The sequence below is a fragment of the Hippocampus comes genome, unplaced genomic scaffold (genome assembly GCF_001891065.2).
Source record: "Hippocampus comes isolate QL1 unplaced genomic scaffold, H_comes_QL1_v1.1 scaffold22, whole genome shotgun sequence".
Taxonomy (NCBI): Eukaryota; Metazoa; Chordata; class Actinopteri; order Syngnathiformes; family Syngnathidae; genus Hippocampus; species Hippocampus comes.
In genome coordinates, this window is record NW_017806175.1 from 7,130,869 (window position 1) to 7,157,009 (window position 26,141).

A 26,141-nucleotide genomic window follows, 5' to 3' on the forward strand; every position below is an offset into this window, starting at 1 on the left:
TGGCCAAGCACAGAGCATCCTTTGTGGCTCCCACCATGACTTCCACTCGTGTTGTGGCAAATTGGCAAAATCAACGCTTGATATTTGGGGTGAACACAAAACGAAGCCACAACACAGCGTGGGTGGGACCGCAACAAAACACAAAAGATGTCTTCCGGCGTCTGCACGAATTACACGATGTTTTGTTTGTTCTCAAACAGGCAAGTTGGAGGCTATCCCAACTGATTTTTGGGTGAGAGGCGCAGTACACCCCAGACTGGTCGCCAGCCAGTTGCAGGGCACATCAAGTGGCGAATGTTCCATACTCCAGGTCTAACACTAGCAAACAGAAGCAGCGATGTGGAATTAGCAACATTTCTGCTTGACGGGTACATAATTTTTCCGTTTTTTTTTTTTTAACCAAGCCCCCCCCCCCCCAAACAAAATTTGGGGACTGCTTGACGGGTACATAATTTTTCCGTTTTTTTTTTTTTAAACCAAGCCCCCCCCCCCCAAAAAAAATTTGGAGATACTTTTCAATAGATGCTTTTCATTGGACACGCAGGATAATAAACTGTAAAGGAGATGTGCGACTCGGATTGCATCACATTCTTCAAACTGCATGACCCATATGGTACACAGATCAGATTGTTTCCAGACAGTAAACAAAGACCGAAGAACGCCACGTCGCTCGGTTCTGTACTGTCAATACAGGAAACACTACTGTTGGAGAAAAAAAAAAAGTGGGACTTTCCACAGGATACAACCGAAGCAATCATTAGCCTTGGGCACAGGTGGTGAAAGTACTCACAGTCTCTACTTAACCTTTACTGACTATTTATTTTCCATGTACATGAACCATGTTCCAAATCCATTTGGAGCTAGGCCAAGAATAGAGCCATAATAATAAGAGTAGACAAATTCATTCAAACAAGACCTTGAGGTTAATTTAGAGTTAAAAAAAAAAAAAAAAATGAAGTATCCGTACTCCATTACTCAGCTTCAGTGAATAGACTACAAACTTGATGAACCTGTCGACCCAGCGAGTTCATCGGTGCCACACACCAGCTTCAACTTGCCCTTTCTCTTACGAGGTGCACGCAAGCGCCAAAGCAAATTATCAGCATCTTTTTTTTTTTTTTTTCCTGGTCATGTTTTTGCAAAGAGCAACTCTATTGTTGGGGGAAAAAAAAATACAGTGAGGCTAGTCCCAAAAGGCTTATTATAAGCCGTATTAACTCGAGGGATGAGCGTCAAATTTCAAAGACTCCTATGAGCAGCTTTGAGCTCCTCTCCGAAACGCGGTAAATCTATTTCGGATTATACAGAGAAAAATTTAATTTATTCAAGTAAACATGCACATTTTGCAAATATAAATTTTATCCTATTAAAAAAAGTTAATAAATCATTGGCTCAATGTGAAAGTGTTGAACACGAGAGTGGATAAATACATTTGTTTTAAATTTGGCTTTTATATTGTTTTGGAAAATAAGCCCTCGTGCTCTATTCTTAAACTTTATATGAAACCACAGTACTTTTTCTTCTACTTTTTTTGTCTTGGTGGTGTTAATGATAGAGTCGAGGAAATTTGGGACAACACTTAAGGAATGACATCGCTATATAGTGAGTTTGTTTAACAGTGTAAATTTACTGTCCCCTCAAAAATAACTCAACACACAGCCATAAAATTAAACCACTGACAGTAAAAGTGAGCACACGCACCTTGTTGAAAATGTCCAAGTTGGTGTCAATCAGTGGCGGGCGCTGAGTTTCCGACCTGGGCCTTTCGTGGGTATTTAATGAGCTCAACCACCTCCAACTAATGGCATCGAGTCACAAAATACAGTAATGTACAAAAATGTTCACAATCATTTTTATAAGTATAAAAACTTTAAATAAATCACATCATACTCACCACAGATGTTGACGCGGAGGCTCCTGTCTGTCTGCGGATGCTAACTATGCTAGTTGTTCTGCTCATACATAACTACGCTAAAAGTGCTCCCCCAAAAACTTCTATATTGAAACAAGCCACTTAGCAAAACGGTGTTGGTTCACCAAGTCTCATAAATTCTTTTTTTTTTTTCATTGAAAGGCGCGCCTTGAAAATGACTTTTTAATCATAGTCGGATATCGCCGCCATCGAAAATCAAGCTTCGGCGCACAGCTGAGCTGAACCAATCAGATCATACACCTGGCTCAACCAATAAGAGGACGGATAAACTCCTTTGTCACAAGGGAGTTCCGAACAATCTACAATCTGATTGGGTAAAAGAAAAAGCAGCGATTTCAAGTGTTTGAAGGCGTTGGACGAAATATTTTTTTAATTGTAGTTCTTTTACTACTGAACTGATTGTCATCCACTGTTTGTACCACAATAAGCCGAAACAAATGATATGATCATCAAGTTTTTCTTTTGATGCAACATGTGACATATTGCCCAAAAGGCTGTTTTTGGACTGGTCTGTTCCAAGTGACTGTCAACAGTCACTTATGTTCAATGTTCGTAAACTACATTCCACGTGTTTGCTCTGTAAATGCTCAACAGTACGTTGTTCTGACCTCCACAGAATTGGCTCTTATCCCATATTCCACCAATTCAACCGTTCCAACTCAAAGCCTCACATTCTACATTTCGACGCAAGTTCAACAGCATTTTAGCTTTTTGGCGTTCTCTAGTTTTACAGATAATTATTCCCCGAACTTCCGCCGAGCTAGTCAGTCCACTAATTCAATTTTAGTCCTCAAAATTTTCACCTCACTCGGGACATTTTGGGAACAAATTTCCGCATGGATAAAATTGCACACTTTCTATGAGAAAAACAACAAATCCCTTTGAAATGGATGTGGACATGTTCCACACCATCACATCCATCCACATTTCACACCTTATTCAACAGGTTCAAACCATTGAAATCTTAGGAAACAAAAGAGAGCCCCCAAATTAAAGCAAATCCTTTATTGTGAGACAGTAATACAAACCAGACGCATGAGACAAAGGGTGGCCAACATCGGTCACAGACAGGTCAACTTTGAAGCCTTCAAATTATAGCTACCGGAGGTTTGCGCCATAACTGTCATGTAAAAATTGGCCAAGTGTGAGATGAATTGGCACATCCTGTGTGCTGATGGTAATCAGAGTCATTACTGAAACTTCCAAATCAATGAAGCCAATTTTGAAGGGCTCGATGTACAGCGCTTAACAAATTGATTAGACCGCTGCTCATAATTTTATTTTATTTTTTATTAATGGGGACTCTTTCACTGCCCGTGAGTGCTAGACATTTGACTATTTTAATGACAGAAACTTAAAAAAAATAATAATTTGGGTCGTAACAATGGCGTTCATTTCGACTGATCGAATGAAGTTATCAAGCACGATAAATCGAATGTATCACTTTGTCAGAGCTGAAAGGATCTCAAAAGTCTACGTTTCACTTCATCAGGGTACAGAGTCCGGAAGGTTTTATCTGTAGCCTTCATCAAGAAACACAGACTGGCTGAGATACAGTCCAGACATCACGCAAGTTTGCGAGTGCGTCTGTATGTGTGTGGGCATGTGTGTGCGTGTTGCCGGGGACAGCGCACTGGCTGCTGAAAGACAAAAAAATCTCAATGAGTAAGTGGTGTAGTGGGTGTTTAGTAAGTATTAGTGACTCTCAAAAGAAAAAGGAGTCTGCTTGGCAGAAATGCGTCTTCCTTCCTACTTAATCTTCTCCAGAACCGAACGCACCTCCTGTGGTTTGTAGCCCCAAGGCCCCATGGCCCCCTGCAACACACACACATGCACCCACACACACACACACGCACGACAAGAACATCTCCATAAACGCTCATCAGGTTAACTCCATTTCATTACCTTCAGTAACTATTTGGGTGAATTTTTAAATACAGGGGTTACACATTCATTTTGGCGCGGCTCGTGTCAGCCTGGGACCGAGCCAAAGAATTCCAGAGCTATCTGTGGTGCTCTAAAGGCTCCTAGACACACGATTGCGTGAGCCAAGGGACGTCGACAGCCTCTTGGCCGAGCTTCTAATCGCGACATTTGCATAGTGGGAGGAAGGCTGCGAATGGAACAGGGAAAGGCTTCTTCTTCTTTTTCTATAGGCAAACACTTGAAATCAGGACGACGAGGTAAAGTGGAGGGATTATCATGACAATAATAAGTAACTTTAACCATCTCAATGGCAGAGAAAAGGATGTTTTTTTTTTTTCCCTTTTGGGTCCCATTTTAAATCCATCTAACATCGCTATTAGCCTCCTCCTAGCTAGCGATAAGCTAGTTCTTCTCTTCTCCAAGCTTGCAAAATCCCTTTTATATGTTACTAGCACTGTGTTACCTGGCCAGCAGCGATATTTTCGTAGCTAGGATGGCGTTAGCAGCTCAAATAAAAACCCCCAAGCGGACACCCGCTTGAATGAACCACGTACGTAGCCTTGACGCGCGAGCACTCCCCAGGTCGACGCGGCAGATAGAAGGAGCGTTGCTTTGAACTGAGGGCTCACCTTGTAGAGGACTTTGCCTTTGTGCAGCACGTAGAGCCTCTCGGGCAGCGCGCCATACTCCATGGCGGCCGAGTTGCTCATTTGGTCCACCACCACGGGACAAAGTGGATCCTCCTTAATGAGGATCTGCGCCGCAGCCATCCTGTCCTCCAGGCTCTGGTGCTTGCTCACTTGCAGATTGTTAGTGAAGGCCCACCCATCTGAAACAAACCATGCAGTTAATCACCTGTTCATGGTCATGGATACATCCCAGACCACCCGCAATAGCTGGAAACACATGATATTGCGAAACCATATCACCCCCAGTTTTTCCAAATCACAGAGCCTGCAGATTCTGTTTGAGCGTTATTCCTAAAATGGAGTGAGTCCTTTCCGTCAAATGCTTGCTGATTTGGGGTTCTGTTGGTTTTCTCACCAGTGAGGAGTGTGGTTCTTGACATGCTCAAGGTATAAAGAGCGATAATTTCTGTTGTGAGGTGGTGCTCGAGTGATAAAACTGTCTCGACTTGCAATCTCAGGCGGTGAAGTGGCAGCCCTTCCGTGATCTTCATCACATGTGATAATCAGGGCAACCGGGCCTAGAGACATTTAGCTCACAAGGATGTGGCTTCTTACATGTCGGGACAATGCAGAATGTCTTCTGTGGCTTTGGGACGCTCTCTCTGTTCCGGGTTGAAGATCAGCTGCAAGGGCACACGCCTTCCAAAGTCGCTCCATCGGGACCTGCTACTTTTTGGGTCCAAGCCATCTCTACTGCCCCGCAAACCTCGGCTGCCGCTAAAAGCCTGGCCAATCAACCACCTCTTTATTGTTTTTTTTTTTTTAAATAGTGGTACACCTCCATGGTGACGCTGCACCACTTCGTAACTGCCGGAAGACAGTGCTCACTATGTGTAAATGTGCATGTAGGTGTCACTTAAAACCCAGAAATGCCTACTTGGCGTGTGTGAAATGTTACAATTGTCCATGCAACTTGCTTATCGGAGCGCAATTCTGTGTCCCAAATCATGGAAGGAAATCTGATCGTATTAAGTAGTATGAATGAATAGCACTGAACCTGGGGAAAAACTGGTTCAGCTGGTTCGCTCTCCGACATTCTACTCGGTGGTTGCATTACTCTTACAAGTGTAGCCAGTGATGGTCTTTTTCCCCATCCCATCACTCTTCATGGTATTGTTATTCATGAGGGGGGAGGGGGTTCATGGCATTTCAGTTCATTTGAATTTATTCCCTGCCAGCCCAGCAAAAATGGATCTTCGATGTCTTTTGTCGTCATTGGCAGTAAACGAGTTTATGAAGAAGTTTTAAGATGATTTTGAGCGCTTGGTTGCACGTGCCCACCGCTTGAGTGCGCCTCCTCGATGTAGACGACAAGGAAGTCGGCCATGTCGCCAAAGTCCCGGACGAGCTGCTTGAACAGGTCCAGCTTGAACATGAACGGCGGTCAGGTACAACTGCCGAAGTTCAGCACCAGAGGCCTCGAACCTGCATCCGCAACAACATTGAGTCACATGCACTTCATGTCATGAGTCATGGATGGAGAATTCATGATAAAGATTCCCTTTAAAGGGAAAAGGAATTGTTTTATTAAAATAAGTGTCAATATCATATTTAATATAGTTGTGATTTAGTTCCAATTCTTTTAAGTGAAAAATTGTATCAATTCGTTAAATTAAACTATTGGCTTGTTCATTTTGATTGTTTTAATATCTTTACATTATCAATGCATTGTTTTAACTGTCTTTATTTTTATATGCCAGATTTTTTTTTTTACAGCTACGGTTGTCTTTACTTAAAATATTAAAATGTAAAAAAAAAAAATCCAATGTCATTGAATTCAACCATTGGTGAGTTCATTACAGTTCACCTCATCATTTTAAAAATGAAATTTTAGTCAATCGCTTTACATAAAAAATTCATGTCAGTAAAATAAAAATGTTTACATTTTTTAACCGTTATTTAAACCATTGGTGAAATAATTGTAATTATGAAAAATATATTTTATATATTATAACTGAAAAACATGGCATTATTTTATAAATTCATTGGAATTTGATTCCATTTATGCAAATTTACTTTTGAAAAATAAACTACAGTAACATGAGTTAACAAAAAATCAATTTCATTTGTAAATCAATTACAATTATAATTGAAAAAAAAAATTTTATTGGTTTGTTGTTGCTGTGACGTCACGCGTGCTACATACTCCGACCATTTAATACCCCCCCCCTCCCCGGCCCCTCTAATAAATGTAGTTTCTTGTTCTTTGTTTTTTCTGCGCAAAGTTGTACGCACCTTTGAGAAAGTTGCAGATGCTGCTCTGGCGCTTGTCCATGGTGACCACGGGCGAATCCGGGGCAGGCTCCCCCACGAACGCCTTCTGACCGAGGGATAACCACATGTGCCGCGACGCGGTTTTGATGAACGTGTCGGTGAGGAAGGTGGGCCCCCAGTCGTCGTAGGTAAAATTGGGATTCTTGACCATCGTGGTCCGTTCGTTCATTTTCAGGATGACCTTCTTGGTCAAGGCTGGCGAAAACACGTGCAAGGCGCGAAGGACGAAGCTCACGCAGACCACGAAGAGGAACATGTAGCCCGTGTAAAGGTACAGCCACACTTTTTGCACAAACATGATCGCGGGTGCTGTTCTCAAGTCCCCAAGTGGGAAACGAGTGCTCTGAGAGCGCAGAAGACAAGCGTGATGCCTTCACGGGACTTGTACGCTTCCGCCTTCGCGAGCGACGCCTTCACGCTCAGCTCGGAGTTTCCAAAGCAACCTGTTGCGTAAACTTACGCAACGACATGGACGCCCGCCTCCTCCCCTCCGGGGCAGTCGAAATGTTACAGGGATGGGCAACTTCAGTGCTGGAGGGGGCCACTATTTTTCATCTGTGTTACTGGGTGGGCAACAAAGGACCACAGACTGCCTAACCAGATGGATGACAAAAATGCAATTTTCCATATCCACAAAATACGTGCTCCTAATGTATTTAATTTTAGAGACATGATACAAACCCAACAAAAAAGGGTTTGAGGCAAAGAACAAAATAACCCAATACTGGATTTTTTTTTCTAGTACAAAGGGCTTTCTTGCATGCAAATTACAATTCATGGATGACAAAAAACTTCTTTGCTAAAAACCCCAAATTAAAAAAAAAAAGCTGATCAGTATACATTTTCTACAAAAGTGGGGTTTGCCCCCCCAAAATAAAACAAAACTAATTTTTTATTTTTGAAAAAAAGAATAAAAAATCCATAAGTACAGTAGGACAGTAGTAATTAGTCAATACATGTTTGCAGTTTCAGCACCCGCAAATTCACAGGATTTTAAAATGATTTTTATTGGATTTTTTTCATGAAAACCCAATATTAAATGTTTATCAGTGTTTTCAGTGGCATTTTGGACGTTTGAAAAAAAAAACACAAACCATGGAGCAACAGATGTAAACAGATAATATAACAATACTCAGAGACATATATTCTTCATCCTTTGCGAAGAGCGACTAATATCTGTGTGTGTTGGTGTTCAATACATCCCGCAGTGGCCAAGCCACATACATCACAATGTCCACTGAATTGCAACAAAAACTGTTGAATTTGTTACAATATATTGAATGATGTCATTATGTAGAATAGAATGCTATTCCCCAATTATTTACAGGCCTCCATATTAACGAACAACACGAAAAGCTCACTGACGAGATTTGAACGACCTGTCAATCACCCTCCTCCGAGTCGTACTTGAAGTCCTGCATGATCTCGCTGAGTGCCTCTTGGGTCTTGATGATCCTGAACATTCCAAGCACACAAGAACCTCACACCGGGCCCATATGATTAGTGAGTCCCGTCGTAACCGTGGCGACCACGACCGAGCTTACTCATGTTTAAGCTGCTGGATTTTCTCCTGGGAGGCTTCCTGGTCTTCCGGGTGGTCCTGAGCCCGCTGCCGGGCCAGCTGCAGTTGAGCTGTCTGAATGCAAAACACAACGAAACTCACGTCTGTTGAGGTCCAAGCCCGGAAAAATACATGTGATATTGATGGAAGATTCTCTAACATGACGCACGGTTTAAATACAAACAAATCGACTACCTAATAAAGATTGAATGACTCAATTTATTAAATTATGAGTTAAAAACTCATAATTTAAATGGAAAAAAACAGTTTAAGTAGATTGGAAGAAGCCAGCCAGCAGTCAATCAGTATATAGTTTGCATACAAAATGACATTAATATGTTACATTCCTTTGTCAATGTAGAACTGTTATCGACGAGTGTATTTTGATATGTTATGCCCTCTTGTGGTGATTCTGAAAAAAATAACAAAAATTACTATGAGCACTGATATGTCCAAAAATGTGTAAAGTAAACATGCTGTACTACAACTAGAGAATGTAATTTGTGTAGAAATTGTGTGCTAAGGAGGTGAATATGTTTGGTGACTGGTTTGATGAAAATATTTTGGCAATATGATGACGACTTCTCAAATATCCTCAATGTGATTTTTTAGGTGAAGCTTACTTAAGTGTTTAAGACAGCGGGTTTTTTTTTCGGCATTAAAATACACATACTGTGGCATACTTTTTTATAGCGTGTGTTGGTGAATTTAAGTTATTGTTCACATTGCGAGTCCTTTATTACCATTTTTTAATGTGTGTAACTGTATGTGCGAAACAAGCATATCCTGGGAAAAACACATTTGTCCATTGTTGTCATTTAAATTTTTTTTATGTTAATGGAGTGTCCACATTTCAGACTGCACTGGAAGCGTGTATTTGTATTTGTATTTTTTTTTTACCAGTTGGAGCTTGTGCTTTTCTTTGCACTGCAGTTTGTCGATGTGATCCGAGAGGTCGGGCCGGTCCAAGTGGAGCTGGAACTTGTCCTTGATGTCCAGAACTTCCTTGGAAATGCCATTGAAGGCCAGCGTGATTTGGTGCACCAGCTGCTTGTAGTGCTCAAAGTCATAGTGGGGGCCCGTCTTCAGGTAAGCCTCGTGCCCTCTGCAAACACAAAATATGATGTCGTTTCTTTTAAATGTGATGAAAATTAGGATTTGTTGACTACAAATACTGTATCTTTGTTCATCTGTCTACACCAGCGACATTAAGTGACCGGCAGAGCAATCAAATGCTCTTCCACTTCAGGCATCCCCAACCTTTAATGAGCTAAGGAACATATTTTACATTGGAAAAATGTCACCAAAGTAGATAGCCTGGTTATAGAAAGTCTATCAAGTCTGCAAAGAAAGCCAATGTTGCAGCTGAAGAAACACACAGGCACAGACAAAGTGCAGTACACACAAACATACTCCTCAAAGAGTCGATAGGTCTCCAGACGCTCGGACTGCAGCTGGTAAAACCTTTGGACCACCGCTTTGAAATCAGTGGAAACCTACAAGAAAACAGTTCAACTTCAATGTCATTTTTTTTCAAGAAAGGCACCGGTGGGAAGTAAAAAAGTGCAAATACTTCATTACTTAATTGAAATAATTTTCAAGTATCTGTATGTTACGTATTTGTTTTTCTGACCACCACCAATGAAGTACATTTCAGTCTAGACTTTTTTTTCCTTTTACTCATATTTAGTTAAACCAGTACTTTTTTTTTAAACACAGGTATGTGCACTTAAAGTTGTACTTTACTTGACTTGACTTGATATGATGTGAATGCATACGTCAAATCTATTAAAAATAATAATTAAAATAAAGTTGCTTCATTGGCTCAACAGCTCAGTAGTGAATTAGCTTATCTGTAAACGTGCATCGGTTTGCAATACGAAGTACAGTACTTACCATTTGAACTAACTGAGAAATACTTTGTGGCTTTCAATGATTCTAAGATTAACAATCACGTTGTTGTGTTTTGAGTCCACTTTTTCGACAAGGTGGAGGCAGATTTCCGCAAGGAAATGACGTCAGGCCAGTTTGACTTTGAGTGGCCTTCATAATAAAAGATAGTTTAACGACATTAAACCATTCTCATTTAGTTACTGAACAATGTAACTCTTCGGAAATACTTATATATGATTTTGAAAGTCGATTACTCTCAATATGAACGTTGTTTTTTTCTGTTTCAGCGGAGACTTGGCACCATGAGCACGTTTACTCGTAGAATGATGTCACCCCAGTTAGTTGGTGGATTGATCTTCAAAATAAAAGTATTTCAGACAACGACAGATGTTTTATTTTTGTTTGTATAACTCGTTGGAGATACCTAGACATGAGTTCATAACGAGGACACAATGATTATTCTCAGAATTTACTTTTGTGATTTTTCTTTCTTTCAGGCGACGCCACTGTGGGCTTTTCCGCATTGAAATTACGTCATGCTGACATTCGTATGACTGAGCTTCAAAATAAGAGACCACTTTATGTTTGATTATTGATATGTATGATATATTGATATGTATGCGCGTGTGCGTGTGTGTTCGTGTGTGCGTGTGTGTGTGTGTGTGTGTGTGTGTGTGTGTGTGTGTGTATAAATTCACACACAATACGGTACATCTTTAATTACGCACACCCACACACCACCCGTACGCGCGCACGTGCACACGCAAGCACGCACACACAAAAAATTATACTGTTCTGTACTTGTTTTTTCTTCAATAAAAATATATTTAAGAAAAACACATTCACATTACGGGGGTTAAAGGTGAAATCTATTCATGTCTCCCGAAGTATTTGGACACTTGATAATGGTGATGTCACACACTGTTTGCCGGTGGCGGAGGGGAGGTGTCGGCGAAAGCTCCTCGCCTGCATCCGGGGCACTCCCCGCGTATCGCGTCGTGTTCAATTCAGCACCGCGCCGGGCTGAACAGCGACACTCGGGATGCTGGTGGCGGTGGAGTGACCGACGTACGCGGCCGGCCGGGTTCGGCCAGCGCCGCAGTATCCGATGCCCGACGCCCGACCTCCGGCATCCCGGAGCATGCCAGCCCGGGCGAGGAAGAGGAAGCCCCGGGCAGAAGGTGAGCAAGGGTGTCAATCCCCGGAGAGGCACCCATCGCGGTGAGCGCCGCCCGGATCTAGTGGCGGTGGTCCCGGCGGCAGTGGCTGGTCGCCATGGGCTGCATCCAGAGCATCGCCTGCAACAAGTCGCGCGTCCGCAGGGAGAATGTGGTGGTGTGCGACCTGGCGGCCACCATCGACCCCCGCCCCACGGCCGTGGAGGAGGACTCGGACATCGTGCTGCGCTACAAGACGCCCTATTTCAAAGCGTCGGCCCGGGTCGTCATGCCGCCCATCCCGCGTAACGAAACCTGGGTGGTGGGCTGGATCCAGGCGTGCACCCACATGGAGTTCTACAACACCTATGGGGACCTCGGCATGTGAGTGGGTTGTAGGGGGGTGGGGGAGGGGGTTCCGGGTTAGTACGGAGGTCGGAACGAAGGTTCTTCATGCTAATTGATTCGAATGAGAAACTTCAATAAGCTCTTCTAATAGATAGATAATTTTTACATAGTATTCATATTGTTTCTATTTGGGGGGGGGCAGTGTTTTTTTTTGTTAGTGCTTTGTTACAGCTGCAGCTGTTGTGAAAGCGCTATATAAATCAGGATGTATTGTTTTATTTTGTATTTTTTTTCAGTTTTTTTCGTCTTCTGTTCGTTTTTCAAACATTTGTTCATATTTCTGTCTTTTTATCTTTTCGTTTTTAGTTTTCAAATAATTTTAAAGTACTTTCTTACACATTTTTCATCAATTAATTTTCTTTTTTCCGCAGCATTTTAACTACCCCCTGTATACTGTGAGAAAAAATAGCCCTCATTAACAACCTCCCTATAATTTCTGTCTCTATCTTACTGTAAACTATTTTACTAAGCATAATGGATCAATTGGAAGCCGCCAAGAGGGGTGCCCCAGACACGTCAACATAATAAATAATTCAGTGTGTTGATGCATCTAATAGTGACGTCATTTCCTGTTGCCTGCCCAATTGCAGGGTACATCCACAATAAGATTTCACACTTACATTCACACCTCGCATCATTCAGCGTCTTCAATGAACCTCCACTGCATTGGAATTTGAAATATCGATTCACAGTATTTTCAATTATTTGTCTTCTACTCACCCATGCTCACTCGGGTGCCAAAGTCACAAGAACACAATGTGTGGGTGTGCGTCGAAATGCGGGAGTCTCACCTGCTGCGAGCACAAATGCTCCTCTTCCTGCACAACGATGGACGAGTTTATCCAAAAGATCAAAGCTAATTCAGACACTTCGGATTTCATTCACATGAATCCAAACCTTTTTTTTAACCCAATGTGGGTTTTTAAATGGAATTTTCCAGGGTTTATAGTCATAAAAGTGAAAAGATTTTGTCTGAGAAAAGAAGAAAAAAGGGTTGGTAAATTTCCTTTTTTTGGGGGCAATTTTCTATTTTTATTGCCGTAAAGTCACAACAATCTTCACATAAAATGTGATTTTTTTCTGGTATTTTTAAAAAATATATATTGTAACAAAAAATTTAAGTACATTTTGTTTTTTGCTTTATTTTCTTGTGAAAGAAGAGAATCTACACTTTGCTTTGGTAGGTTTAGTGCTTAAATTGTCACAAAACCAAATATCTGCAGCTTTGGAAAAATCAGGAAAAAATGCTCTCAAACTGCTGGCAGTGAATTAATAAAATACTAATAGTTAATTAAAAAATTATCTTTTGTAATTTTACTAAAATGCTGCCAGTGAGGCGTTTTTGTCACAACAGAAACAAAAAAGACAAGTGATCCCAAGAGACTCGTCTGATCGCAGTCGCTGTTTGTTGCCCCCCCCCCCCTGCAGGTCAAGTTGGGAACTGCCTGAGCTGCGCGAAGGCCAGGTGCAGGCCATTAGCGACTCGGACGGCATCAGCTACCCATGGTACGGCAACACCACAGAGACGGTCACCATCGTGGGTCCCACCTCCAAGCCGTCGCGTTTCACCGTCAGCATGAACGACAACTTCTACCCCAGCGTGACCTGGGCCGTGCCGGTGAGCCGATCTGACGAGCCCTCGCTGACCGACATCAAGCGGGATCAGAGTTTCACCACCTGGTTAGTGGCGCTCAACGCCACCTCCAGGGAGAAGATCCTGCTGCGTGCCATCAAGTGGCGCATGAGGGTGGACATCGCCGTGGACCCGGCCCGGCCCCTGGGCTCCAGGGCACGGCTTGTGGGCGGGGTGCGCCAGGAGCAGCCGCGGGTGCTGAGCCACATGGAGCCCATCCCGGCTAATGCCATGGGGAGACCCAACGCCAATGACGCCCAAGTGCTCATGTGGAGGCCCGCCAGAGGGCATCCGCTTGTCGTCATCCCGCCCAAGTAGAGTTCATGACAGAATATGCTTGATATTCGGTTTAATCTTTGAACTGGTATGCTCTCTGTCCTACCAAGGAAGACAATTCAGCGCACTCATAGACACCAGGTATCGGTATGGGGCCGATACAAGCCTTACTTCCAGGTATTGAGTAGTAGAGGCCGATACCAGTCACCAATACTTAAAAAATCTGCCTTGGATGATACGGAAAGCATAACGGCCTCTACTGGACTTCAGCACAACTGAGCAAACAGCCACCCATCGGTTTTCTATAGCACTTATTATGGTCACGTGTGAAGTACAACCTATTCCTGGATAGGACCAACCCAAATCAAACTTATAATAGGTAAGCCTTAAAGATACTTTCCAAACACTGGGCTGCTGTACACTTCAGAATACAACGACGGCAAAAAAAAATTCAGTAAATGACAGTAAAACAGACTTAATGAGGGTCTCAATCATTAGTTTGAGGAGTGTTTTTCCAATGGTGGAGCTTGTGTGTTTTCACAATGGAGTCAGATTGCTGCTTTGTTACACGAAACTGCCTCAAACGTCGCTCAAAGGACACGGCACTAACCAACTGTGTTCATTTCTTTCATGTATTAATATTTACAGTCAGGGAGTCCTCTGTTTATGACGGGGTTCTGTTACGAACCGAAATAAATCAGAATTTGAAGTCAGAATGCGTCGTAGTCCAATGTGGATCGATGCTAATGCTGTTGGAACATCATCACTCAAATATTTGTAGGAAAAACAGTGGTGGGCTGCTATCATAAGCTAATTTTGCATTTTTTGACAGCTAATTTGGTATTTTAATCTTCACAAAATTAGCATTTTATTTTCGCTAATTTAACATTTCATCTGAGCTAATTTAGCATTTTGTTAGCTAATTTCGCATTATATCTTCGCTAATTTAACATTTTAAGATATCTATTTCAGCATTTTATCTGAGCAAATGTAGCATGTTATTTTAGCTAATTTAGCATTTTTCGTTAGCTAATTTCTTGAATTGTATTTTGCATTCCTTGTTCGACCACACAAAGCTATGGGAAAATATTTTGGACAGCATAAAAGCCTGCAGTGCTTACATCGGTAACAATTATTGCTAGCTAATTTAGCATTCTATGTTTGCTAATTCAGCATTTTATCTTGAATGATTTAGCATTTTAAGCTAGCTAATGTAGCATTTGAATTTAGCTAATTTAGCATTATGCCTTCGCAATTAACCTTGAAAACAGGGACAGTTATAAACTAAGGACCCCTTGGGTATACATTATTTGAGGCTACTGTGATGACTATTTTTGACATGAGTTTGATTCTGGTGTACAAAATGAAGAGTCTGTAATGGCGACAAATTGTATCATGACTGACTGAAAATGTTCATGTTTACATTGAGAAAAAAAAAAGTTGTATCATGACTGCCTGAAAATTTTCATGTTTACACTGAGAAAATAAAAATCTCAATGAGTGAATGTATAATGAGGACTTCAGCAAGTAAACCCTGTTAAATAATGACATTTATTTGTATTTATGATTTAGTTTTTGTTTTTGTAAATGTCATTCACAATGAGGGTTGAATCCATTTGCGTGGAACTGTATTCGGGATATGGCATTTGTTTAAATTTTACATATTAGAACGGTTTTAAAAGCACTATATTATAAAATTTTATCCAATTACTTGAATAATCATCGGGATAACCAGTAGAGTACTTGATTAACGTTCAACAGTTGCAGCGCTAATTATGATTGGATTTTTTTTTTTTAAGAAAAAGGTTTAACATTCTAGAACAAAGCAGATTTTTTTAAAAAAGAAAAATGTAATGAAACTGATTGAATTAAATAAATACTGTATATTTCTAATAAAAAATTGTCACTCTTTGAAAAAATACATCTTGTAGCTTCCCGGAAAAAAGGAATATATTCTTGAAAAAATATGCCTGTTGGTCTCTCCATACTGTTAAAAAAAACAACAAAAAACGTTTTGTTGAAAAAAAAATGACTTCATGAAAATGTAGTTATGAACTTTTTTTTTTTGTGATGGGACATCATTTGTTGCTGATTATTTTTCGGGCCCCAAGTTATGGCTCGGGATCCCCAGTTTGTGAACCCCTGGTTTGAGTGACATGTGGCGTTACAATTGAAGGACATCACACTTCCACTCTCAGACTGGCTGGCGTTAAGCATGCGGAGCTTTAAAGATTATTAAAACAAATGCCAAAAACATATTTAAGAGTCATTTCCTTCTTGTTGATAAAACCTGAGGAGATCCGAGAAAGTTGACTTTAAATTGACCTCAGATATGTCCGACTTCACAGAAGTGAATTTCATATTTCAGGGTGAGGTGGAAAAGAAGGGGAAAAAAAACAACACACTGAACAAATAAGAAGAGACTAGTTGCTTCGATTCAACATTTGTGGATTAGTGTGACCCGGATAGAAAATGATGACTACACTTCTATTAAGCACAAATATGTTGCACATACAGCACATTTGACAATAAAGTTGTACTTGGTACTTGATTTGTTTTCTTTCTTTTTTTTTTTTTAAATCATCCAGTGGGTTAGGTTACAGCGTGTGAAACATTATAAGGATGAGGCGCACCATAAAAGCAGCAAAGGCAGTCGGACAAGTTTTGCCACTTTATATAAAGATTCTCTGAGCCGCAATCCAGACAACAATGTAAGCACACCCACAAAACGAAACAAGAGGAATCATAACCGTCAAATCATACAATTAAATGAAGCTTTTCAAAATAAAACCTCTAAATAAATCTCTGATCAGCATTAAAAAAAAAAAAAAAAAAAAAGCATGTATTTACCCGGACATTAACGCCAATAAATTACATGAGCCAAAGAAATCTTTTTTTTTTTTTAATTAATCTTCTTAGATTAATTCATCTGATTAATTATAAAGGCGTGATTATTTACATCCACTGTAACCGACTTAGTATTTTCATAACAACCTAAGGTAATCTCTTCTCAGTGTTTCTCAAGTGAATCGGTCGCCACGTTGAGCAAATATGGCCATCGGTTGCCTGGCAACGAGGCAAAAAATGTACACATAAATGCCCCCTAATCATTTCCCAACACAATCTTTGAACCCTTTTGACTCCATCGCGGCTGCAGCCAGTGGCGCCAGCTGGAGGAGATACTGTGACTGCGCACGCCAATTGTGATGAAATGAAATGAGTATATATATTTCCGTGCAAAAATGTCGAGATATCGCAATTTGGGTTGAAATTTCGCCACAATCCAAAATGCACAAGACTTGCTGTGTAAACTGAAAATTTCAATCAATTCAAACTTAGGTTCCACTCTCATGTATTTCCTCCCACGTAACTGGAAGCCTTACCTAGTGGCTGTTCTTCTTCACATGATGACATTGCCAGGTGACGTGATCATGCAAAATTTGTCATTTCCCTTTCCCAACTGAGGCACTTAAGGTGTAGCCAGCAATTATGCTTGACCTTTTTTTTTTTTTTTTGGACTTGCTCCTCTTAACCCTAACTCCACCCTGACTTCAGTTTTGGCCGTGCTGTCAGTGTCAGTCTCACGCCCTGCTCGGATTGGGTGGCTTCTTGCCTTCATAGCCGTAGAGGAATGTGGCGCCGATGACAAGGGCGGCTCCCAGGAAGAAGATGCTGCGGACGACAGAGAGAATCGATGGCCTGCGAGTATTGCTGTTTGTAAACATGTGTAAAGTACACAATTCTGTGAGGGATTATAATCTCCATTCCCTATTTTCCACACTATAAGGCGCTTTCGGAGTGTAAGAGATGGCCTGCGAGTATTGCTGTCTGTACGCGTTGCTGATCCGCGTGCGTAAAGTAGCAATTCTGTGAGGGATTATAATCTCCATTCCGTATTTTCCACACTATAAGGCGCTTTCGGAGTGTAAGGCGCACCTTCAATGAATGGCCGATTTTCCACAGTGGCGCTATGCGTCCACTAGACGGCTAAAGGGACTACAATACAGGTTTATTTATTTAGAGCCTCCCCAGCCGCTCGCAATGGCACTATGCATCCACTAGATGGAGCTACACTAAAGGGAATACAATACAGGTTTATTTATTTAGAGCCTCCCCAGCCTCTGCTGCTGTAACAAAACCACGAGAACTTTTGACAAACACGGGCGTGAAACATATAAATACAAAAGGCATGACAAAACAATAAATGAAAGACAAACGTGATGAAGACAATCGATTCAACACAAAGGCACACAAACCTCATGGGCTCACATCCACAAAGGGGCGAAATAGTCTTGCTTGTCTCCTTCTTCCTTCATTTAGTCAGGAGTTAACTATGCTTTTGGTATTATGTTTTGTCGATTCGTGTCGGGCAAAACCCTTTTAGGTTACAATTGGTTCCTGCTGAAAATCTCCATTAGATGTCATCGGAACACGAACAGGGAATATAAAGAGACTGTGACACCATATATAAGGTGCACCGGATCATCGGGCTTTGGGGAAAATGGAATGCTTTTAGGTGCGCCTTATAGTTACGGAAAATACGGTACATGGCATCTGTAAACGCTTCAGCTGTACAGTTGCCACGGCAAAGTACGTTTGAAGAGAGTGGCGCTTGTACCTGGTGGGGTCAAAGTCCTGGAGCCAAAAGTAGGAGATGAGCGTCGAGAGGATGATGGAGAGCGACGTGGCAAAGCCTTTGAGGATGTTGTCGGCGTACTTGATGACCGCCGCGATGACCAGACCGCCCAGCGCCTGAGTGGAAAACAACAACAACAAAAAAAAAAAGAAAAACACGTGTGCGGATGGACAGAGGCCAAACGGAGGCAGTCAGCGTCCAAGCGAGACCGACCTGCAGCGTGACCACGGCGACGGTGATGGCGTTGTATCCCTGGAACATTCCCGACTCCATCACTTTGTCTCCGTCGAAGCTCAGCATCCCGACAAAGCCGAACACGAAGCAGAACATCCCTAAAATGCACAAGAGATGGCGTCAAGGGCCCCAAATCACTTCAAGGGGGGGGGGGGGGGTCGCGAGGGGGGGGGGGGGGTGCAGCTCCTTTGCTCAACTCTGCGAGCAACCGTCATTGTGATCTAGAAGCTGCTTAGAAGTCCCCTGGCATCCGGTGACAGCCAGTATGAGCGGTTATTGAAACCTTAACTCTCTGTCTGTAATACACGAGGAGCGGGGAAAAAAAAGCTTCCATGGATTGGATCAGAAGTGGACCGACATGAACTGACCGAGCTGGATGTTTCGGATCCAGACGCTCTGTTTGCTTTCCTTCAGGATCTTCTCGAAGTAGACGCCGGCGAAGCCACTGGAGCAGCACGCTACCAGGACGGCCATGACGCCAACAAACTGGGAGCCCGTGGGCGTCGACGCCTTCTCCGCCACGACCGGGGATTCCGACGGCCACTGTAAATACGAGACAAGCGTGTAAGCTGCCACAGGCCGAGTTGGAGGGCGGTGCCTCTATATCGGGGGTGTCAAACTCGTTTTTGTCGCGGGCCAGATTGTAGTTACGGCTTGCCTTGGAGGGTCGTGATGAATTTTGGGAAACCACCTCTACGTATGGTTTTGGTTCAGACTTTTGCAAGCAACATGGATATTCACATGCTTGATTTGCTTTTGCGGGCCACATAAAATGATGTGGTGGGCCAAATCTGGCCTCCGGGCCTTGACTTTGACACCAGTGCTCTATACTGTATTGTAAAAATCATGAGGTGACACGGATTAGGGAGTGGGGAACAAGTGTTCCCAACGCAACGACTCCGCAATGGTGCCCTGCAAATATCGTTAGCTTAATGCTAACATACAATTAAAAAATAATAATAAAAAATAAATAAACTGTTTAAACTGGGATGAGGAGGGGGTGCTAACACAACAATTTCCCCTTTTTTCAACACTTGACGCTTGATAAGTGCATCCCAAACGACCGCTGTTTCGTCATATTCACTCATGTCCGGGTTTTGAACACAAAATTCGAACGTGGCCACACAGGTATTGAAAATATAGAAAGCAACTTAAAGGTGTTAAAGAAAAGTTACGTTGGTGCACGTGTAAGTCAAGGTCTGAAAATTAGGAGTGGACATTGATGTGGAGTAGAATGGAATTTTCAAAACAATACCGGTATTTAATTTGAGGACCAAAAAAAAAAATAAAATAAAAAATTGTGTAAACCAAAGCTATCAGACCAAATCATTCATGGACAGTAATTCAGACATTATTTATTGTAATACAGCTCAATCTATTTCTTGTGTTTGTTAACGCGAGAAAAGTAACTTGGGAAAAAAAAATCACATTCAATTCACAGATTCTTTTTCCAAATGGTTGATCGCGACTGAAAATGGCAAAAGTTGGCCACCCACCTGTACGAGAGCCACACCGGCCATGAGGATGATTAAGGAGAGCCACTGGTAGACGCCCAGCCGGCGTCCCAGCATGAACACGGAGAAAAGAGCCGTGGTCAGGATCTTCAGCTGGTACGTGAGCTGGCGGGACGGCAGGAAGTGGCCAAAGTGAGCGTGGATGCCAAAAGGCGCAGCGGCTTGGAAGACGTACCTGGTAGGTGGCGGCGTCCAGGTTGGATAGGGCGACGTAGAGCAAGTTGTTCTGCAGGGTGTAGATGCCAGAGGGGATGGCCAGCTTCAGAGTTTCCATGGGCTTGTAGGCGATCTCCTGGCGGAGGATGCTGTTGAACGCGCGCACGCTGTAACCTGAGGGGAGGTGGAAAAACCAATCGGTGACTCGTTTTTAGTTAGTGGAATCAAAAAGCAACTCGAAATTCCTATGCAGTGGAATTGTTTACAATCGGTGACTCGTGCTGTGTCTTTTTCTTGTGTGAAGCACATTGAGTTGCCTTGTGTGATACATTCACATCAGCTTCAACGGGTTCTGCCTTTGTGTAATTTAGCAGAATATCAGAAGAGCGGTCACTCACTGTGTTCTTTAAAGACGAGCATCAGACAGATGACGATCTTCATGACCTCGGCCACCACCACGGCCGAGGAGGCCAGGTAGCGCGGGCCCTCCGCCTGCAGGGTTCGAGAGTAGCGCATGATTAGCACCAGGGACGTGGTCTGGAATACAAGCACGCCCAGGGAGAGGTACTTGAGCCGGGAGGAAGCCATGACGGCCACTCAGTGAGGAGGCTGATGGGAGAGAAGAGGACAATAATGAAGAAAAGTCGTGCTCGGTGGAGAAACTCAACATAACTTCATTTAAAGAGTATGAGGACTCATTATTCTCATTATGTCTATTTCTCACATTCAAAAGCTTTTTTTATCCCCCACCCCCCAGCATTATCCACTCTTCATTGGCTTCCTGTTAACATTATAGCGGAGATTTTGAAGTGAATGAACTTGTTGACATTTATGTTTCCTATACGGTCTCTGAGTTCAGAAGACAGCAGCCAGTTGAATGTTCCAAGAGTTATTTATTTTGGGGAGGGGGGTTGGTCTGTAATTTACAGTTTTGGGATTAAAAGGACTTTATAATAAAAAAAAAGTATCATTATTATTGGCCCCGATTAATTGGAAAGAAAAATAACATTTTGAATACAATGCAACAAAATAAATCTATTTATAATCAAGCGCTTTGAAACAGCTGCAGCTGTACAAAAAAAAAAGCGCTATAAAGAAGAACTAACATGTCAAAACTGGCCCATAATTGCATTCTCCGATTTTGTGGAGAAAACGTTTAGACACCTCTGGAATACAGGACGGAATTCTTACCCGTAAGTGAGTCTTTAAAAGATGACCTAAAGACATCCAAAGCAAACAAGGGAATTGTAGCTCACTTCTCGTCCGCCCTGACAAACTGTCAAAACTGAAGCAGCTACAGATGTTGCGGTCGTTTCTTTCTTTCAATTACGTCCTGTTGTCCGGCCCCGGACATCCGCCATCCGCGGAGACTCGCACATTACGACGCGCTGGGCATTGTCACATAATTTAGACAAACATCGCCAAGGTGGAAAGAGCGGACTGGACGTTTGAGATCGCCCAATAAGAATGTAAAAAAATAATCACATCCGCGTGCAGTTCTTCTTCGTTGCGTCGACGTGGGACTGGTGCTGTTGGTGTTAATAGTCTGCCACCCACAGGCCAGTGATCAAACTGCACCATATAATTTGATTTGGAGACACCACTCAACTTGATTTGTAGAACACTTTAATAAACGGACAGACGAATAAAATTTAATTTAAAACAAAATTATATCTTTAAAAGAGACCAATTAACTGAAATGACTGAAGGCAACACCTGCAGATGGATGGATAGATAGATAGATGCATGGTAGATTGACAGACCGATTCGTTTGTCGCTGAAGGACCTTAAAGATGGATGCTTGATAGATGGAAAGACTGTGAAGGAAGTTTCAGAAGGAAACACAAATGAATATAATCGATGTGAAGCCATATTGCAATTTGCCTTTGAATACTCACTTAGGGCTACCGCTGCGAGCCTTTATTAAATAAATCAAGTTGAACACATTAAGTACGATTTAAATATAGAGCCACGCCCAAAATTAGTCCTTTCAGGCTTGACTGTCTGAATATCTAAATAAAATAAAATAACACACACATATGTCTGATGAAGCTTTAATTCAGAAGAGAAACTTGGTTGATGTTTTTCAACAACAGTCTGAGCTCTAGCTTGTCCACAACTACTTCATATGTTCTTAGAAAAAAAAAAACATCTATATACACAGACTTTATAAACACAACTTTTGCCTGCTATATGTGCAGAAATATCAATTGTCCTTTGTGGAAACTCAAACCCTTACTTGGTTGGGATTATTGTCAATTGCAAATTGCAATTGCGACCATTCGATAAGATGCGTGTGGAGACGGAAAAACTGTCGAAGCGTTTATTCCATACCTTTGACCTGAAGGATGACTATAGGGACACTGCGTCCACTACTGGATGACATTTCTGGTACAACATATTACAAGTGAGGCAAACCTATGAGTAGGTATTTCAGTTTGGATGATGATCAAGTATATGGAATAAATGCTCGAATAGCTTTCCATGAACAAAAGAACTTGCAAAGTCACAAAATAATTTGATTGACCTCGAGACTTGGCTTATGCATCATGACAACTAAAACAGACGGCGACAATGATTGTAACTAAGCAAAAAAAAAAAAAAAAAAGGAAGGTTACATAGTTTTGGGGGAAACATTGAAAAAGAGGCAGTTTAAAAAAAAATCATTCACAATCATTCAACAAGTGCGCACAGTTTTCATATATAAAAAAAAAGCCATTAAAAAAAAATCTTTGCCAAGTAAAATCTCAGACTTTACAAGCAGAATGTGCTGTGCGTCCATTCATGTTTCAACACACTTCCTAAAAAAAAAAAAAAAAAAGACAAAACGTTCATGGATCTTTGCGACGATGATTGTTCTTTTTGTAACAAACTGCCAACATGCAACGTGTAAAAGCTTCATATGGTCTCTTGAGTAACAAACAGGCGATCAGTCCCATAGACTTGGCCAAAGGAGAGTGGTTTCAACAGGAACATGCATCATGACATAAATATCAGAGCACATAGTCGAAAGGACCGATGCATAACATACCCCGCTCCCCATCTCAATGTCCGTCCGTCTCTGTGCATGTGATCATAAAAGAAATACAAAATAAAACGCTGGTTGCCAAATGAATTTTGAGTTTGTTTGGTATGTATGGAGACACTGTCGCTCACAACAATTTTTTGGTATCCATGTTCATTTAGTTCTAGGACCAAACTCAATTCAATGTACTCATACCAAATGAATCTTCCTCCTTTGAAATGAAGTGAAATGGCCTTGTAAGTGACATCAGAAGCTGGAATCTGGTTGGCCGGTTGGTCTGCGTGTGAGCGTCTGGGCGTGAGTCATGGCCTGCAGCAGCTCCTTGCGAGTGTTCTCATTTCGCATCAGAAGCTTGCTTGGAACATCAACATTTTGGGGGGGGGAAACAAAAAATAACACAAAGGCACCTCTGTATTTGATGTCTAGCTTGGGAGATTTTGGGAACTATACACAAGTTTTTTTTAAGTGCAAAAGAGAGAGGACTATAACATACTATGGGAACAAAGAAAGTTATTTCGCGTCAACGTGGAAGCGCGTAGAACCCCAAGGAGTCTTTCTTTGGCTGCTTGGCCGCCCGCCCGTCTACGCAAACACCTGCCTGCTCCCCAGAGCCGGCGGCTGCTGGGACGCCTGCTGCTGCGCTGGCTGCGCCTGCGGCTGCAGCTGCGCCTGCTCGGGAATGTGCGTGTGGCGGCCTGAGGGCAGCGGGTGGTGGCCGTTCCCCAGGGGGGTGGGGCTGGTGGTGACGTCGGACCAGTCCGAGTTGGAGTGCGGCGAAGACGATGACCAAGGGTCCGGGGATTCGGGCGAGGGCGTGAGGTAGGGGTGCTCGCTGGGAGGGTGCGGCGGGTGGCCGGGGGTGGTCCCCTCGGAGCTGGCGGGGGTGAAGCTGTGCTGGGAGGGCGGGGTGGGGTACTTATCCACCGGGCTCTGCATGGGCGGATAGGAAGGCAGCGGCCCTCCGTGGTTGATGGTGTGGGGGTGCTGCATAGGGTGGGGGAGCCCCATGCTCATCTGCTCAGGCATCTGGTACACCAAGCCCTGGTTGCAGCGGAGGTGGGCGGGTCCCGGTTGGGCGTTCTGCGGCTGGGCCTGAGTCACCTGCACATGACCCTGCTGGGCCTGCTTCAGCATGCCTTGGCCTCCACTTGGCGGCATCATTTGAAAGGTGACGATGGGGGGCAGCTGCTCCCGACTCATGGTGACGTTCATGGGGGTCAGCATGGGGCCGCCCTGGCCATGGTGCTGGGCCATCCCGCGGTGGGTTCCCCCCATCGAGTGCGGCACCAGGCCGAACATGTGGCCGCCATAGCCGTGCTTGGTCATGCCCACCCAGGCCTGCTGCTGCTGCTGCTGCTGCTGCTGCTGCTGGCCCAGCATGTGGCTAACGGGGGGCAGCATGGGCCTGGCTCCGGGGCTGCTCATGAGAGGTGGGGAGTTGGCGGTGGTGGTGGCTGCACCGGACGCATCGCCGGTGTACGAGTGCGGCGACTCCAGGGAGTCGACGGGCGACATGGTGACGGAGCTTTCGGGAAGTCCTCCAGCCGCCTTCACGCCATTGACGCCGCCGCCGCCGCCACCTGCGGCCGGAGCCTCCCCTCCGGCGGGCTTCTTTCTCCGCTTGGCTTTCATGTCTTTCGGCTCCTTAGGTCCCCCGCCGACCCCTCCCATCTTGGCGCCGCCCCTCCTGCTCTTTTTCCCCTGCGCGCCGGGACGCATGCCGATGAAGGCGGCTCCGTTGGCCCCGCACATCACCGAAGAGTTTCCGCCGATATGATTGGGCCCGTTGTGGGGGCTGTGAACCAGATTATACTGGTCCAGCAGGCGCACTATGTCGTGGTGCATTCTTTCTTGAGCCGTGTCTCTCGGGAGACGATCCAGGTGGTCGGTGATGTCACGATTTGAGTAGTGGTCAAGGAGCACTTTAGCCGCTTCGAAACTGCCTTCTCTGGCTGCCAGGAACAGCGGGGTCTCCTCCTGAATGGAAGAGTTCATCCCGGCATCAGGTTAACTTGTCCACAGTTCAACAAATAAAAATGTTCAACTCATCTATCAGTGACTTGATTTCCATGTTTGATGTATCCCACGACCAAGCTCGGATGTCAGATCAATTTCTATTGACATGAATTGAAGTGCCATTTATCTGTTCTCCCCCACTTTGTTTTTTTTTGGGCTACACTAATAAATGCAATGAAAAGAACTAAACTGGTGTTCTAAAGTATAATTACTGCATGTACTGCAGGGGTGTTGATAGTCGTACACCGAAATGAAGACAACACAGCACTAGATTTGAACTGACCTTATTGTCCTGCATGTCACGGTTAGCTCCATTCTTCAAGAGCACAAGCGTGGCCTCCACGTTGTTAACTGCTGCAGCCCAGTGAAGCGCCGACTTGCCTGGAATGGCAATAATATTTAAAAAGAAAAAAAAAACACACAAAAAAAATTAAGCCGGATGTTGAGTACTTGCTGACGGCGCAAATCACGGCTTCACTTTTGCAGAACTGACCGTGATCATCGACTGCGTTGATGTCGGCATGGCAGTGGATCAGTTCTTCCACCATGCCCTCCACGGCCAACCTGGCCGCCAGGACGAGTGGAGTGGTGCCATCATTCATTCGGGCGTCCAGATCTGTCGCACGATTGCGAATGAGAATCTACGAGGAAGCAAACATGCACAGAGAGAAAAAGGGATTGGTTGGGAATCACTGAGTTCATGTCGCTTAGCAGTTGAACACAAACCTTTCCATTTTCACCTGATTCTTTCACAAGTATGTTTAAAATGACATATCTTTTCACATTTGAAAAATCTGACGTCAGGTCTAT

General features: G+C 43.4%; 5 protein-coding genes and 1 long non-coding RNA gene across 7 annotated transcripts in view; 1 reads left to right on the forward strand and 5 right to left on the reverse strand.

Moving 5' to 3' along the window:
- Positions 1–499: 499 nt before the first annotated feature.
- Positions 500–2,365, reverse strand: LOC109532362 (uncharacterized). Its single transcript, XR_002171362.1, has 3 exons — positions 1,895–2,365; positions 1,702–1,798; positions 500–1,151 (listed from the first exon to the last, which is right to left on the reverse strand). It is a non-coding gene; the product is annotated as an uncharacterized LOC109532362 (long non-coding RNA).
- Positions 2,366–2,923: 558 nt separating this feature from the next.
- On the reverse strand, positions 2,924–7,244 carry dio1 (iodothyronine deiodinase 1). The gene is made up of 4 exons (XM_019897232.1): positions 6,784–7,244; positions 5,830–5,973; positions 4,489–4,688; positions 2,924–3,748 (listed from the first exon to the last, which is right to left on the reverse strand). The coding sequence occupies exons 1-4, from the start codon at positions 7,118–7,120 to the stop codon at positions 3,683–3,685; spliced, it is 747 nt and encodes a 248-aa protein (XP_019752791.1). The 5' UTR covers positions 7,121–7,244; the 3' UTR covers positions 2,924–3,682.
- A 918-nt stretch (positions 7,245–8,162) lies between these two features.
- Positions 8,163–10,410, reverse strand: rex1bd (required for excision 1-B domain containing). The gene is made up of 5 exons (XM_019897234.1): positions 10,280–10,410; positions 9,797–9,879; positions 9,284–9,488; positions 8,367–8,458; positions 8,163–8,277 (listed from the first exon to the last, which is right to left on the reverse strand). Exons 1-5 carry the CDS (start codon positions 10,280–10,282, stop codon positions 8,205–8,207), a joined length of 456 nt encoding a protein of 151 aa, XP_019752793.1. The 5' UTR covers positions 10,283–10,410; the 3' UTR covers positions 8,163–8,204.
- Positions 10,411–11,122: 712 nt separating this feature from the next.
- Positions 11,123–15,583, forward strand: LOC109532357 (protein FAM78B-like). The gene is made up of 2 exons (XM_019897231.1): positions 11,123–11,817; positions 13,270–15,583. Exons 1-2 carry the CDS (start codon positions 11,552–11,554, stop codon positions 13,790–13,792), a joined length of 789 nt encoding a protein of 262 aa, XP_019752790.1. The 5' UTR covers positions 11,123–11,551; the 3' UTR covers positions 13,793–15,583.
- Positions 15,584–16,408: 825 nt separating this feature from the next.
- Positions 16,409–21,781, reverse strand: LOC109532352 (UDP-N-acetylglucosamine transporter). Of its 2 annotated transcripts, none has more exons than XM_019897224.1 (8): positions 21,547–21,781; positions 20,689–20,899; positions 20,310–20,464; positions 20,117–20,239; positions 18,989–19,163; positions 18,600–18,718; positions 18,369–18,502; positions 16,409–17,422 (listed from the first exon to the last, which is right to left on the reverse strand). In XM_019897224.1, exons 2-8 carry the CDS (start codon positions 20,876–20,878, stop codon positions 17,332–17,334), a joined length of 987 nt encoding a protein of 328 aa, XP_019752783.1. In that variant the 5' UTR covers positions 20,879–20,899; positions 21,547–21,781; the 3' UTR covers positions 16,409–17,331. The 2 variants fall into 2 exon arrangements, with proteins under 2 accessions (XP_019752783.1, XP_019752782.1); XM_019897223.1 differs by having other exon boundaries at positions 21,482–21,780.
- Positions 21,782–22,328: 547 nt separating this feature from the next.
- Positions 22,329–26,141, reverse strand: part of notch2 (notch receptor 2) — a 33,033-nt gene continuing 29,220 nt past the window's right edge. The window contains exons 32-34 of the mRNA XM_019897139.1: positions 25,825–25,972; positions 25,615–25,712; positions 22,329–25,292 (exon numbers count right to left, since the gene is read on the reverse strand). Coding sequence (XP_019752698.1) covers positions 23,898–25,292; positions 25,615–25,712; positions 25,825–25,972 — 1,641 coding nt within the window. The 3' untranslated portion in view covers positions 22,329–23,897. The remainder of the gene's footprint in view (positions 25,293–25,614; positions 25,713–25,824; positions 25,973–26,141) is intronic.